Source organism: Lipophrys pholis (genome assembly GCF_963383615.2).
Source record: "Lipophrys pholis genome assembly, chromosome: 3".
NCBI classification, from domain to species: domain Eukaryota; kingdom Metazoa; phylum Chordata; class Actinopteri; order Blenniiformes; family Blenniidae; genus Lipophrys; species Lipophrys pholis.
Genome location: NC_137627.1, coordinates 4,433,294 through 4,446,226, shown reverse-complemented (window position 1 = coordinate 4,446,226; position 12,933 = coordinate 4,433,294). Strand labels below are relative to the sequence as shown.

General features: G+C 43.3%; 1 protein-coding gene across 1 annotated transcript; it reads right to left on the bottom strand.

Moving 5' to 3' along the window:
* Positions 1-1,004: 1,004 nt before the first annotated feature.
* prss59 (serine protease 59, putative) lies at positions 1,005-12,812 on the bottom strand. Its single transcript, XM_080459998.1, has 9 exons — positions 12,558-12,812; positions 11,222-11,403; positions 9,858-10,090; positions 9,347-9,482; positions 7,576-7,690; positions 3,752-3,953; positions 2,349-2,439; positions 2,044-2,246; positions 1,005-1,384 (listed from the first exon to the last, which is right to left on the bottom strand). Exons 1-9 carry the CDS (start codon positions 12,765-12,767, stop codon positions 1,275-1,277), a joined length of 1,482 nt encoding a protein of 493 aa, XP_080316124.1. The 5' UTR covers positions 12,768-12,812; the 3' UTR covers positions 1,005-1,274.
* Positions 12,813-12,933: the final 121 nt, after the last annotated feature.

The window sequence follows — 12,933 nt, the reverse complement described above, 5'->3', positions numbered from 1 at the left end:
CAAAAATAACCATCCCCCCCTATTGCTGTTGCATTGTGCTTATCTTTCCAAAGCACCCTGACAGGATGTCCTTGAGGTTAGTTTTCCACCCAAAAGGTAGTTATCTTTTATGGCAGCATCACCGATATCTAAGCTCGAGTCTCTGTGCCATGTCCGCTACTCTTAAATAACAACTTTTTTTTCAAACATTTTTAAATTTACTTGGTGGTTTGGCGGGCTGGATTGAAGTCTCTTGTGGGCCATTTGTTTGTTCATGTGGGCCTTATGTTGGAAATTAGTTTCTCAGAATCAGCATAGGCAGAAGATTAAACAATAAAATAGTGCAGCAATGTAGACAAATAAAAAGAAAAAAGTGTGCAAGATAGGCTTTTTTGAGGTATGAATGATGGTGCAGATAGGAAAAAGACCCTGCAGTATCAGTATTATACATCATGAGGGAATGCTAAATAGTCTGCTTGCTGGGTGGGTGGAGCCGTTCGTAGTGAGTCATTCATTGTGAATGTGTGGTTTACTGCACCATGTCCTTTCTTCTCTCATTACTGGTGGTTATCACCATGGCAACCACTCTCAGAAGGTGATTTGTAAATTGGAATGCTTGTTGTTTTCATCCTTTCAGCGCACCATTGTTGGAGGATTTCCATACTGTGAGGTGTCCGAAAGAGGCCTGGAGGAGGGCGGGTGGGTCGACTCCCCAAACCTCCGTTGCCTGTTACTACCTCTGGGGTGAACAAAGGTGAGAAAGTGCTAAAATGTGCTTGGGTGAATTAGTGCAGTGGGGGTTCAAGCAAATGAAGAGCTACAAGTCAGAAACTAGTAGCTCTTAATATGAAAATCAGTCATCGCTTGCTGCTGCGCTGATAAAACTCAACAGCTGTGATGCAGAACCTCTTCAAATATTCAGTCTCCTATAAATCCTCAGTGACATTTATGTTGTTATGAGGACACTAAACAGCATATGTAGAGCATACAGAGCAACTTAAAATCAAACATAAAATGCACAAAAGTATTGAAAAATAGTTCATCTTTATTAACCAACTTGATAACTCTTCAACTCTCCCATTCAAACAACCTGAGCTTTGTACCTTCTGATGCTAGTGCAAAGACGCCGAGTGACATTTCACAAACTGGTCAAACTGGTCAGGACTCTCACATAAAACCTGGCATTGCCGTCCCTCCGAAAAATCATTGTTATTTAAAGTGATTGTAATGATAACTGAAAATCTCTGGAGTCTTACATACATAGGAACGCCTGAATTCGTTTATTTAGTTAGAAGTCACTGCTTCAGCCACTGCTGCAGGAGGAGGAAGACGTGGTCCCGGGCCAGAGACAGCTGTGGGAGATCCTCGCTCCGGGCTGGGTACATGTTGGCACAGTGAGCTGTTCCTGCACCAGAGAGACAAATAAAAACTGAGGTGAGCAGAGCAAAGCCCAAAAGCAATTAGAAGAGAACAGGTGAGGCATGAAATCGGAATAACCGCCTCCCCCCCCCGTAATTTCAACAATATTATGTCTCAGTTCACCATCTGCTCCTGCAACTCACAGATCAGTGGATTTCTATTAAACAATTTACATCTAAAAGGCATAAGACATTTGGACACATGTAGCTGGAACTAGTAGGCGAGTTCATATTATTGTCAGGGTAACTTGTCAAATCCTAGAAATTATATGTATACACATTTCTACATCTGTGCAGTAATCCTGATCACCTGAACTGACTTGCAGCATAATATGAACTGAAGTGCGCCCCTGGTGGTCAAAAATATATATTGCAGTTAATGTCCTAATTTCTCACAGCTGGAAAAATTCATCTCGGAGGCTGGATTTGGCCTGCAGGCCATACCTTTGACATCCCTGATCTGAACTGAAACTTGAATTCTGAAATGGAGGCAACCACAAGCTCTTTATACTTCTCCTTCGTTTATTTCAATAATAAGTTCAAACGATCCCCACTAAACAGACATTATGAACAGATGTGTCTTTTTTTTCTTCTTTCCATGTTTAAGATTCGCCCGTTCGTCACAATGGCGCAGGTTTCCCCTCACCTTTGATGAAAACCGCGGGCAGGTCGGGACCGATGTCCTGGGTGATTCCCAGGGCGTGCCACGGGTCGATGGAGCCGTTTGGGAAAACGATTCTGCTGGAGCGGATGTCGTAGCCGCCGTAGTACTCGTTGGTCTGGGCGACGGCCTCGGCTACCTGCTCGGCGGTGATGTTGTAGAAGTCTGCGCACTGTTTCACCTGATACCTGGAAGGATACAACAACATCTACTGAAACACCTGACGGAATATGGCCAGTCTGCTGCAATGAGTTACTGGATGGGCAGAGACTCCAGTGTTTTGTACTCACTCGAGGGGAAAGCCAGTGAAAGGCTGGTTGGGGGAATCGGTGCTCTGGTAGAATCCAAATTCAGAGCAGGTCTGGTAGACCCACTGCCTTCCTGACAACACACACACACACAGTTGTTCGTTTCTTACAGAACAAGTGTAGGTGTAGACATTGAGTTTAAAGTGGCCTTCACTTTCTGGTATTCAGCACAAACAAAAAGAAGAAAGTGCATAAGAGAAACCACAAGATGAGGCAGAGGGAGTCGAGGATTCTGCAGCCACATCTGAGCTTTTTTTTTTCTTAAAGAGACCACATCCTGTACCAGTGATTTATTCACACCAGGCCTCCCACTCATGGAGCCGGAGCTGGGACCTAAACTAATGGCACATATATGCAGAGCAGTGGGGCTCAACCTGAGGCCGGGGGACTAGAATAGGTCAAATAAGCTGCACCTTGCTTTTATTTATTTAGAAACAAAAACCTTGCATGATTTTTGCGGTAGTGCAGGATCCCCATGCAAAAACAAATCTGTGTTTATTGTGAGGATTCGACAGTGGAAACCACTGCAAGCAAGGCTGACCGATTAATACCGTATATTCTGGACTAAAAGGCCGTGTTTACCAAACAACGTTTTCAAGTGAAAACAGAAAACCTTTGTCTTATGGTTTATTTGTTTACGTGACCATGGTGCTCCTAGCCACTGAAATTGCAACTTCTTGAAAATGGCTCCTCATGTGGATCTTTTTGAAAATGCTCCGATTCCATCTCCATGAAAACGGAGGGAAATGCAACTTTGTTGAAATGATGCTGATGCGCACCACAGCAGTAGTAAATAGATGTTCTGCACACGCACAACAACAACATTTTCACATATACTCTGCACCACAATGAAGAAAAAATTTAAATCCAAAGGTTATTATGGCACTATTTGACAGGTCCAGCCCACTCGAGATGAAACGGCCGTATGTGGCCCCTGAACTGAAATGTGTTTGAAATTCTGTAGTTTAAAAGAAAACGTATACTGGAGTTGTTGCAGGATCTATTTTGTACTATTGTGATGTTATTTTGACACTACTTGACCAGAACATGCTCAGTCGTCTTCTATTTTTGTGAGTCATGACTAATGCTTCCTGCCACCAACATGAACAAAGGTCATTTGTCTTTTCTTGGTTACACATAAAACCACAAACGACAAAGCGTCCGACACGTGGATGAGTCGCATTTTTCCTCCTGAAGCGGCTGCATCCGAATGCTCCCGGTTGGTTTGCGGTGGAAAGTTTCAGTTACACAATCAAACCCCAAAACAAACCGTAAATGGCCGTTTCTCTACCAATTTGGAAGTCGAACGATGACATCTTTAAACGGATCTAACTAAAATAGCCTTATTTACACGAAGGCAAATAGCCTTCCTCGTAAACACCCACCTCCACCTGCAGCCGTCCCGTCCCAGGACGTGTTAGTCATGTCTCTGAAGTAGTTGCTGAAGCTTGCGTCCAAGCATTTCATGGAGAAAGTGTCCATCATGAGGCGAGCCACGGCAGCGTATCGGGCGTACGGATCTCCCAGCGAGCTGTCGCCCATCACATCACACAGCACCCCGATCGTGACGTTGGTGCCCACTACACCCTTTTACACAAAAACAGCAGAGAAAATAGAAGAAAAAGAAAAAGGGTAATCGATAAGAATGACTTTTTGTGGGAACATTTCCCAGAACAACCATTTTTTTGGAAGTAATGTTTTCCTCCACTATACTATAAAACCAGCAGGTTTTTATTAGAAACATCTTTTTTTTGTTGTTTGTTTACAATTTAATAGTTGCTGATATGAAACACGTGATTTGCAGTATGAAACTTCACTTCAATGGCATGTTCACTTCTTATCAATGTGTTAGTAAGGCGCACCTCCACCCACTCACATCATTTCAGTTGACTTCAGATTATCCTTCCAGTAGTTTAAACATAGTTTTATCATCCTGGTCACATTATGTGAAACTGGTTGCTCTTCGAGCCAAGAAAACCTACCATATTGACTTGTAATGTACTTATAATTACGGTCACATGGCTGCAATAATGTTCACATCAGCGTGACATTTGTAAATACAGTAATTTCAGGATCTTGTCTTTTTCCATTTATTAAAAAAAATGACAACAGTTTTTGTCTAGTGGGAAACAAAGAATTGCAGGTTGATTGACGTGAAGTTCTGGAAAATCACGGTCTTGTGCTCACAACAATTACAAGAAGTACTCAGTATCAGGGTTATGTTTAGGACAGCCTATAGGAGCTCAAACTTATGAGTAGTTGGTGCACTTTCGGTCACAGCACACAAGGGCAACATCAAGTTTCACTCTTTTTTGGCTGTTGTGGTGTTGTATGCACACCCACCCCGCCAAACCACACTCTGTCCGAAAACTTAACTGGGCCGACAATTCTGCCATACCGTTCCATATCAATCCGTTAAAGCCTCTTAAGAGACATTTCCAGAGACAGGAATTGGCAAATCAGCTGATTGTGCTTCAAATTTAATCTAGAGAAGTTTTAACCAGTTGTATACAGCATCATCTGTGGAAGGGATTGCCATTTTTGAAGTAACTACATCAAGTAGATGAGTTGTTTTCGTTCCCTGGCTTTTCTCCAAAGGTTGGAGCTTCGTTGTAGAGGTCAGAATGACCTCACACATCTTGAAGGGAACTCTTGGAAACTTCTGGATAATTGTGTTGATCTGCTCTCTGCAGAATTTCTCAGTGGCTGCGGTCCAACACTGTAGTTTTGCCCTTTCCAGGTATAAACCTGCCCAAAGCTAAATGTTTCATTTATTGGAATGAAGGTTGAAGAGGTACACAGTTGGCAGAAATCACAGCAATGTTATGTGCAAAATGAAAGCCCTTGTAAAATATAAATGACCCATGCATGCTATCGCCTCTGCATCTCTTGGGCAAAAAGAGAAACTGTTGTTCCACAAGCTGTAGCGTTGCAGAACGGCCTTCTGTATTTTATAAAGCAGCCCATTGAGAACCTGTCTTCTGTGAAGCCACCGTTCTGACTCCTCTGATTGAGTTACAGCGCACTCCTGGTTCTTACCCACATTCCTCAGCGGTACCTAAGACCTGGTAGTTTGCTCTGTGCTCAGCCTTTTGTGTCAGACAGGCAGCTGCTGGCTGTGCATGTCCGCTAGTGCTGTGGACTCTGTGGCCCACCGCTCCGCTCAGTTCTTTTATAAGCGTCTCTTTAGCTTGGGGCGACAGGAAACCAGAGAGACCAAAGAGTCTTTTGTTAGTTTTCCACATCAGCTTATTGGTAACCGGACTCACGTCTCCTCGAGGCACCAGGGGGACAGAGAAGGGATGGGATGGGAAGAAAAGGCGAGTGGAGAGGAGGGAAGAACTCGTAAGGGAAGATATGAGTACCAAGAAGGAGGGAAAGGAGTCTGTACAGCATAAAAATGAGAAATATCCTCATAATAAGGACTTTCTTGAAGATGTTTGGGGCCATGTAAGGGCAGCAACGAAGTTCCACCGATCAAAAAAAGTATTAGACTGATAAGACTTGACAAGAACCAAACTCTAAAGCATCAGCATTGGGGTCTTGCATGGTGTTCCCAGTTTGCAGTAAAGAGTGGTTCAGGGAAGGGAATCCGGTGAACTGGCAATAGGGTCATGGGTCCTTGCGTGTGACTGATGCACATGGTAAGCAATGGCTGGTATCAAAAATCTCATGAGGGTGGGTGGACCAGTTGGGATAACGTGTCATCTTCAAGGTTCGATCCCTCATCTCGTCCGGTCCATGTGCCAAAGTGAAATCGGGGAAAGGCACTGAACTCTGAATTACTCTCGGTGGCGTGTAAACACCTATCGTGGGAGCACTGGTGTGCGGATGGGTGAATGTGAAGGTTTGTGAGTGCTCAAGAGATAAAATGTACTAATTAATCAAAGTCTATTTACTATTTAGACTCAGAAACATGCTCGTTCTGATAGAAAGATGTCTGACCGACATTTTGCGCTTGTTGGGAAAACTTGGGTCCTTCCATTCATGTCAACGTTGCACTGACTCATAACAACTATTGAAATATTGCTGGAGGCCAAGTACAAACGTCCCCTCATTGGCAGCAATAATTCCCTAAATTCTTTTGGCTTCTCGTCACTTCAAAACGGACTCAAATAGTTTGACAAACCCAACAACAAGTTGACTCAACCTCCACATTCCCAGCATCTCAGACTGACTGAATATCTGTGTGATGTGTTGGGAGAATATGACAGACTCACGGCTCCACTTTAAAGCTCAATGTCTTGTTGTCTGATAACACCAGACTTCTGGAGTTTTCGAGGTGGAGACTTCTTTTTTTTTTTTGGGGCCTCACATGAGGAGGACTAACACAATGTTGATCTGGTGGTTTCACTGTTGTGGCTGACTGGGAAACCACCCAAGACTGATATTTTCACTAAATAATAGATCAGCTCTTTAGATTCCATCAAAAACTGCATTCAAACTCCTGAATAAAATCAATTCTACTGGCTTCCTTTAGCTACAATGTGACTTGGTTACAGAGGTTTAGGGAGTTATACAGGTTCCAATGTTCATATAGAGAAAAGTAAATCACAGGCAAACAACCTGCCCCCGAAATCCCCCCCCGCCCCCCCAGGGTTCTTTTCCAAGGCAATATATTTGAGCCTCTCACTGTCAGACAATGCAGGGTTTATTAAGTTTCTCGATACTCCTGCACTTCATAGCTGCCATCCATTCAACCAAGCCCAGACATAAGGTCATCCCCTGACCTGCAGACCCCCCCCCCCCCCCCCCCCGCAAGCTTTCTTCAGTCTTATGCAAACTTGCAGATACTGTGTTGTCCGTGAGTTCTGATGACAATCTCACCTAAGTTTGTTCATCACACATGTAGTCTTGGGATCCAATGCAAACTAGTGGTTTTTAAAAGGAAAATCAAAAAAAAAAAAAATGTTCCCATCAAAACAAGAGCTGCAACAATTAAAAGCTTTGCATAGAGCAAAACCTCTCGTTGGCACAGCAAGTATTTGTTTTATTGCCTACAAATCCCCCCACAAAGACCAACAAAAATATCCTTCAATGTGGGAGAAACATGAAGTCTGGCTTTCAACCCAAAAATCACTACTTGGTGTTTGACAGAGCATGTGCTGCCAGAGCAGAGGAGTCGAACACATTTTAGTTCAGGGGCCACACTCAATTGAAGAGAACCGTTCTGCTCGTTTTAAAGAGTTTGGGTCATGTCTGCTCTCACCTCAAACGCCCGGTTGTCTTCATTGTACTGGACCACGTCCATGAAGTTGCCGGCCAGAGTTTCAAGGAAGTAGGCAGAGTCCATCTTATTCTGGATCTGGAGTTTGGAACATAAACTGGGAAGAGAGAGGAGACCAGGAAAGAAGGAAGGTCAGAAAAGTGGAGGAGGAGGAAAATATAATAGTGTTACTTTTTCTTTCAGCTGTTTGTAGAAGGAATACACAAGTAGCCACCAACGTGTGGTTAGAAGTTATTATTCCTGATTATCCACCATTTTGAAGCCTAAATAGTTTGTTTTGCTTAAATTAAATGTTGACTCAGTCAATCCGTGTGTGCTGATGAGGGCGATCCCTCAAGCTGACAGCGATGACATGCGCTGGTTTGTTGACTTCCCTTCAGGCTGTGTAAGAAGCAGTCACGTGCAAAACACAGAGGTGAATGATGGCTTTCTTTGAGGTACTTGGACCATCAAATAGTTCATCATCCTTGGAGCAGTGCCAATAATGAAACACGTATTCCACATCCAGATGTGTCTCGGCCAGTGCCACAACAAAAAGAACTTTAAAGTTGAAATTTAAAGATTATTATGGCACCATTGGGCCCACGCAGGATGAAATTGGGCCGCATGTGGCCCCTGAACTAAAATGTGTTTTAACACCCTTGGTGTAGAGGATCATGGCCGAGAGCAAACCTTTGAATGTAATAATCTCTCAAAAGAAATCGGGATGTCTTTTACCTTCTAGAATAGCTAAATGTCCAATCATGTGTCTTCAAACAGAAAGAAACTGCACCATTCTGACACGGATTGATCTTTGGCATCCACACAAAATACAGTAAGTCTGTGCTTCTTAATACGAAGCCTGAAATAAACCCAAGGCTTTGCCTGATCTGACACCTACAACTGCATTCATTCACTCCAGAGTACCTGCTAAAAAAGGACTATTTATGCTATTTTGGAGGTTTTTGATTTTGTATGTTTTTGCGTGTCGGTGTGTCCACCTAAATTTGACTTTTTTTCGTAAATATAATCTCAAAATACTACAGGAGGACAATTCTATCCGGTTTGTTTGACCGTGTCAGCTAAATTCAGAAGCACTGTTATAGAAAAAGACTAAGTCATGCTTCAAATACTCCTAAAACACAAAAATTCCAGCTTCTTTGGTCCCCTGTGAGACCTTCACACCAGTAAATTTAGATAAAAAACTCTAACTCATCTACATGTGTGTGGTTCCTCCATGGTGGAACTGAAGTGGTCTGGAAGTGGGACAAACCTCCAGACCACCACTGTGACCAGCATGAGAACACGTCTGCATGTCCACTGTGGTCAGGACGACTTCAGAGCATTAGCCCTGCGCGACCGGCCACGTCATTACAGAACCGACTCCGTTCACTGATCGTGCCGTCTGACCTTCGAATTGCCCTGAGAGGCTAAAACAACATCTGCAGGCAGGCTAAAAGTGACCTCATGCCTGTAACTGACAAAACAGTGGAAGAAAATAAAGAGGAAAATATGTCACAGGGCGCGGATAACACTTTCACGGTCTGTCTGAGACTGCAGACACAGCAGTCCTTGATCGCCAGTAAACATCCCAACAGCCTCCAAATGAGAGCAGTATGTTAAATAGTCACAACAGAATTCTTTCTTACTACATGCAAATGATTTAGATAGAGAAAAGGATGGATTAATGATGTATTTCTTGTCTTAAATGTCCTGAGAAACAGCTGGGATCCTGCCAGTGTAACATTCAGTGCTTTCAGGGAGTGTACTATACTTGAAGTCTTTGGTGACGTTGTCGTAGGTTTTGGGGTCTTTCAGTCTCTCGGCCACGGCGTCGGAAGCTTTCCTCACCAACATGGGGCACTCCGTGTTCTCCGAGGCCAGCGAACGCCACACCACCTCCAGATACTCTGTCAAAACACACACATACATCCTCAACACTCTGTGGGAACTAAGTGATGAGGAGACGTTGGCATGATTATGTATGTTCAGGTTAGTCCCAAACAAGGCGTCATTAACTACACATTGAGACTACCCAGAAGTAATCTAGAGGCAACTGTAATCTCGCAGGCCCACATCCTTATCAGGACACCTGGATTCACTTTAGCGTTATACGGTAACCATGGCAACGAACTATGATGTTCTGATTCTTTAAGAACACAATCAGATACTGAATACACCAAATCAAAGTCACTTTAATGCAGTTTCTGCCTCAGAAATGTCCAGAATATGTAATTCCCCACAATCAAGCATCCCGTGTCAGATTGTGTGGCACAGTCTCATACCAGGGAAGTTGACGGTAGCGTGAACGGGTGCACTGGTTGCCACAGAGGTGTGGACCAGATGAGGGTACTTCAGCCTGAACCAGGCGGCGAGCGAGCCTGGGTACGAGCCGCCAAATGCAACCCACTTCCTGTTAGTCAGGCCCCGGGACTCGGCCATCACTGTGCGGAAGTGCGCCAGGTCGGCCAGCGCCTGGCGACTGCTGAGGAAGCGCAGGCTGTCCGTGCTCAGATCACTGAGGGAAGAACGGATATATAACATTTAAAAAAATTACTATCCTCCTGTAGTCCTACATCAATTATCTAATAATTGTAAACTACGATAAATTGTGTTTGAATTCATTGTGATTTCAAAGTGGCATTAGACGTTTTTGGGCTACTGACAGCTTTAAATGAGAAAAAGCAGATGAGGTAGCATTTCCGATGTTATAACACAGGCTCAAGAAGAATTACAACTGACCTCATCATGATATGACTCAGTGATGCAGTGGTTTGCACTGTTGCCTCACAGCGAGAACACACTGTGTTCAAGACCAGGCTGGGAAGCCTTTCTGTGTGGAGTTTGCATGTTTTTCTTGAGCGTTTTCTCTACTTTCCTCCAATATTAGGTTGTAATTAGATTGGAAAAGTCTCTTTTGCATCTTGTTAGATGTTGGTTAAAGTGTTTGGCTTCACTGTAAAGTTTTAAAAAATCCTGGGGTTTTCCAAATAAGAACGTTTGGGATCTACATATAAATACAGCTCCAGATTACAGAGAAAAAAAACCCAAAAGGTTGCTTCTTGAAAGAGTATTTTTCACGCAGTACTTATACTCGTTTTTACTTCAATAGAGTATTGTTATTCCACTGTATTTGGGTTTTGTTTTTCTGGAAACTTCCACCTCTATATATATACACCCATCAATCTGGTTCTGGAGAACCTCTGTCTGCATGTTTCTAGTCTTAGCCTGCAACGACATAACAGTGATTGTCATTTATTGGGCTGTATTAGGTGTGCTGATGGCATGATCATTAAGTTAAACTGCATTGAAGCAGGGAGAGCTGAAAACGCAGCACCAGGACCCTCCAGAATCCGCACTGTTCAAGCACAAGAGTGCCATCTAGAGGTAGAGCAACAACGCAAAAAGAAGAAGTCAGTTAAAAAGTCTGTTGGTTTTTTTTGTGCAACTGCAGTTATGCAAAGCCACTGAACACACCATGAACCCAACAGCAAATCATCAGTTCTCTTTCAAAACAAATGCTGATCTTGATGCACTTCTGCATTTGGTATTTTTAACCTCTTGCTCAGCTGTCATGCTCAAAACTTAAGAGGAAATCATGAGGTCAGTGTTAAAAACAGTTTGGACGAAGTGGAATTGGCACACGTACGCAGTCGGGTGACTCTTTCCGTAGAAGCGGTGCTCCAGCATGAGGCAGAGGGCTCCCAGCTCCTGGGCGTAGACGAGCCAGGTGCCCTGCTGCATCCACGCCGGGTTGGCCGGACCCTCCCCACCGATCATGAGGAACACTGGACCGCCGGGCCGGTAGAAGGCTTCATTTACAAAGTACCTCTGAGAGGGGAAGCAGAGATGGAAACATGTCACAAACATGAATCATTGAAAAATATGGTAACTCAAAACCTGAAACCCACCTTTAAAGCCTTAAAATCAATGTATATGTGCATCTTAATGGTGTCAGACTACAAACTTCACCAGTAGGGAAATTACACCATAAAGTAATGTAACCGTATTCAACTTTGTGACATTTATCCACATGAGGAACACAGAGAAATGTCTTATTAAGCACTCAGTAATTTAAAAAAAAAAGAAAAAAAAGGTCAAATTAAAACAATAGTGTGTGTTAGGCCCTTTGATTTTAGAGCTTCTGGGCTTCTGTTACATGGAGTTTGCATGTTCTCCCTGTGCATGCATCGTCTTTCTGCAGTTTCCAGCCAAAGTAACTACCATTAAGTGTGAATGTGAGCATGCGCAAATGTAACGCTGTACAGAAGATGAACATACAGTATGTATGCAAATATTATAAGCATCTTTCCATGTCAGCTTTATAAAGAATGTAGATGACGCTGATGGACATCTAAGATTTTAAGAGATTGTGCAAATCAGTCTGATTGTACTACCAATACCTACTTACATAGTTTTAACACTTTTTTTTTATTAAAAATCTTTCACGAGCAGAAGTTCCCTGATTCTTGTAGTCTACTCCCAGTAAAATATGACAGATTTAATCGATTTAGTTAATTATATTCGATGAATTGCTTGTTGTGAGATAAATGCATGTGATGTAGGGATGCGACATGTTTAAAATATATTTATTTTGATTGATTTGATACCTAGGATGGGTAATTGCAGTTTAGTCATTTATTTGTAGACTTTTATCAGCCTGACACGTTGACTTGGTGACGTGATCATGTGACTGCAATCAGCTGGAAAGTGACAACAAGTTTCCACATTCACAATTTTATGAACACAGGAAAACTACTTATAATCCAACAGTTTGTCCAAGACCTCCTCCGATGAATAGAGAAGGTCTTAGTTGATAATGTAGGGTGTTTTTTTATTTTTTAATGTCAAAGCAGAAGCAAATTCTAGATGATCCGATTAGGAAACTGTCCTGAGCTGGTCTGCAACAAGGTCAGAAAGTCACCATCCTCCGTTATGAAGCTTAAAGCAGACAGACACCGTTGCAAAGTTCGATCCAGACTCACCTGCTTCCACAGCTGGCCGTCGGCTCCGTTGAAGTGGTCCAGCTTCTGGGGGAACCACAGCTCCTCCGGCGCCTCCCGGACCTGCTGCTCCCCCGGGGCATGGAGCCTCCTGAAGCCCTTAAAGTGGCCCCGAGCCAGGGCACAAACAGCCAGCAGGAGGACCACGAGCAGCCTCCAGAGAGAAAGATTGACGGCTAGAGGAGAAGCCATGTTGGGGCAAACAGACAAGCAGCTGCATGTGATCGAACACTGTGGTCACATGACCAGACGTGGGTATTTCACGTGCCCTGCAGGAAATTGGAAATTTGAACTTCCTTCTTCTACTCATTTTCCTTTAAAACAGAGAGTGAAATTATATTCAACAGTTGATGAATTT

What these genes read in the sequence shown, in the direction of transcription:
- prss59 (XM_080459998.1), bottom strand. Translation starts at nt 12,767, where the DNA reads ATGGCTTCTCCTCTAGCCGTCAATCTTTCTCTCTGGAGGCTGCTCGTG. An exon ending in CGGGACGGCTGCAGGTGGAG is followed by an intron (nt 2,440 to 3,751) that starts GTGGGTGTTTAC and finishes GTGTGTTGTCAG; the next exon opens with GAAGGCAGTGGGTCTACCAG. An exon ending in TTCACTGGCTTTCCCCTCGA is followed by an intron (nt 2,247 to 2,348) that starts GTGAGTACAAAA and finishes GTATCCTTCCAG; the next exon opens with GTATCAGGTGAAACAGTGCG.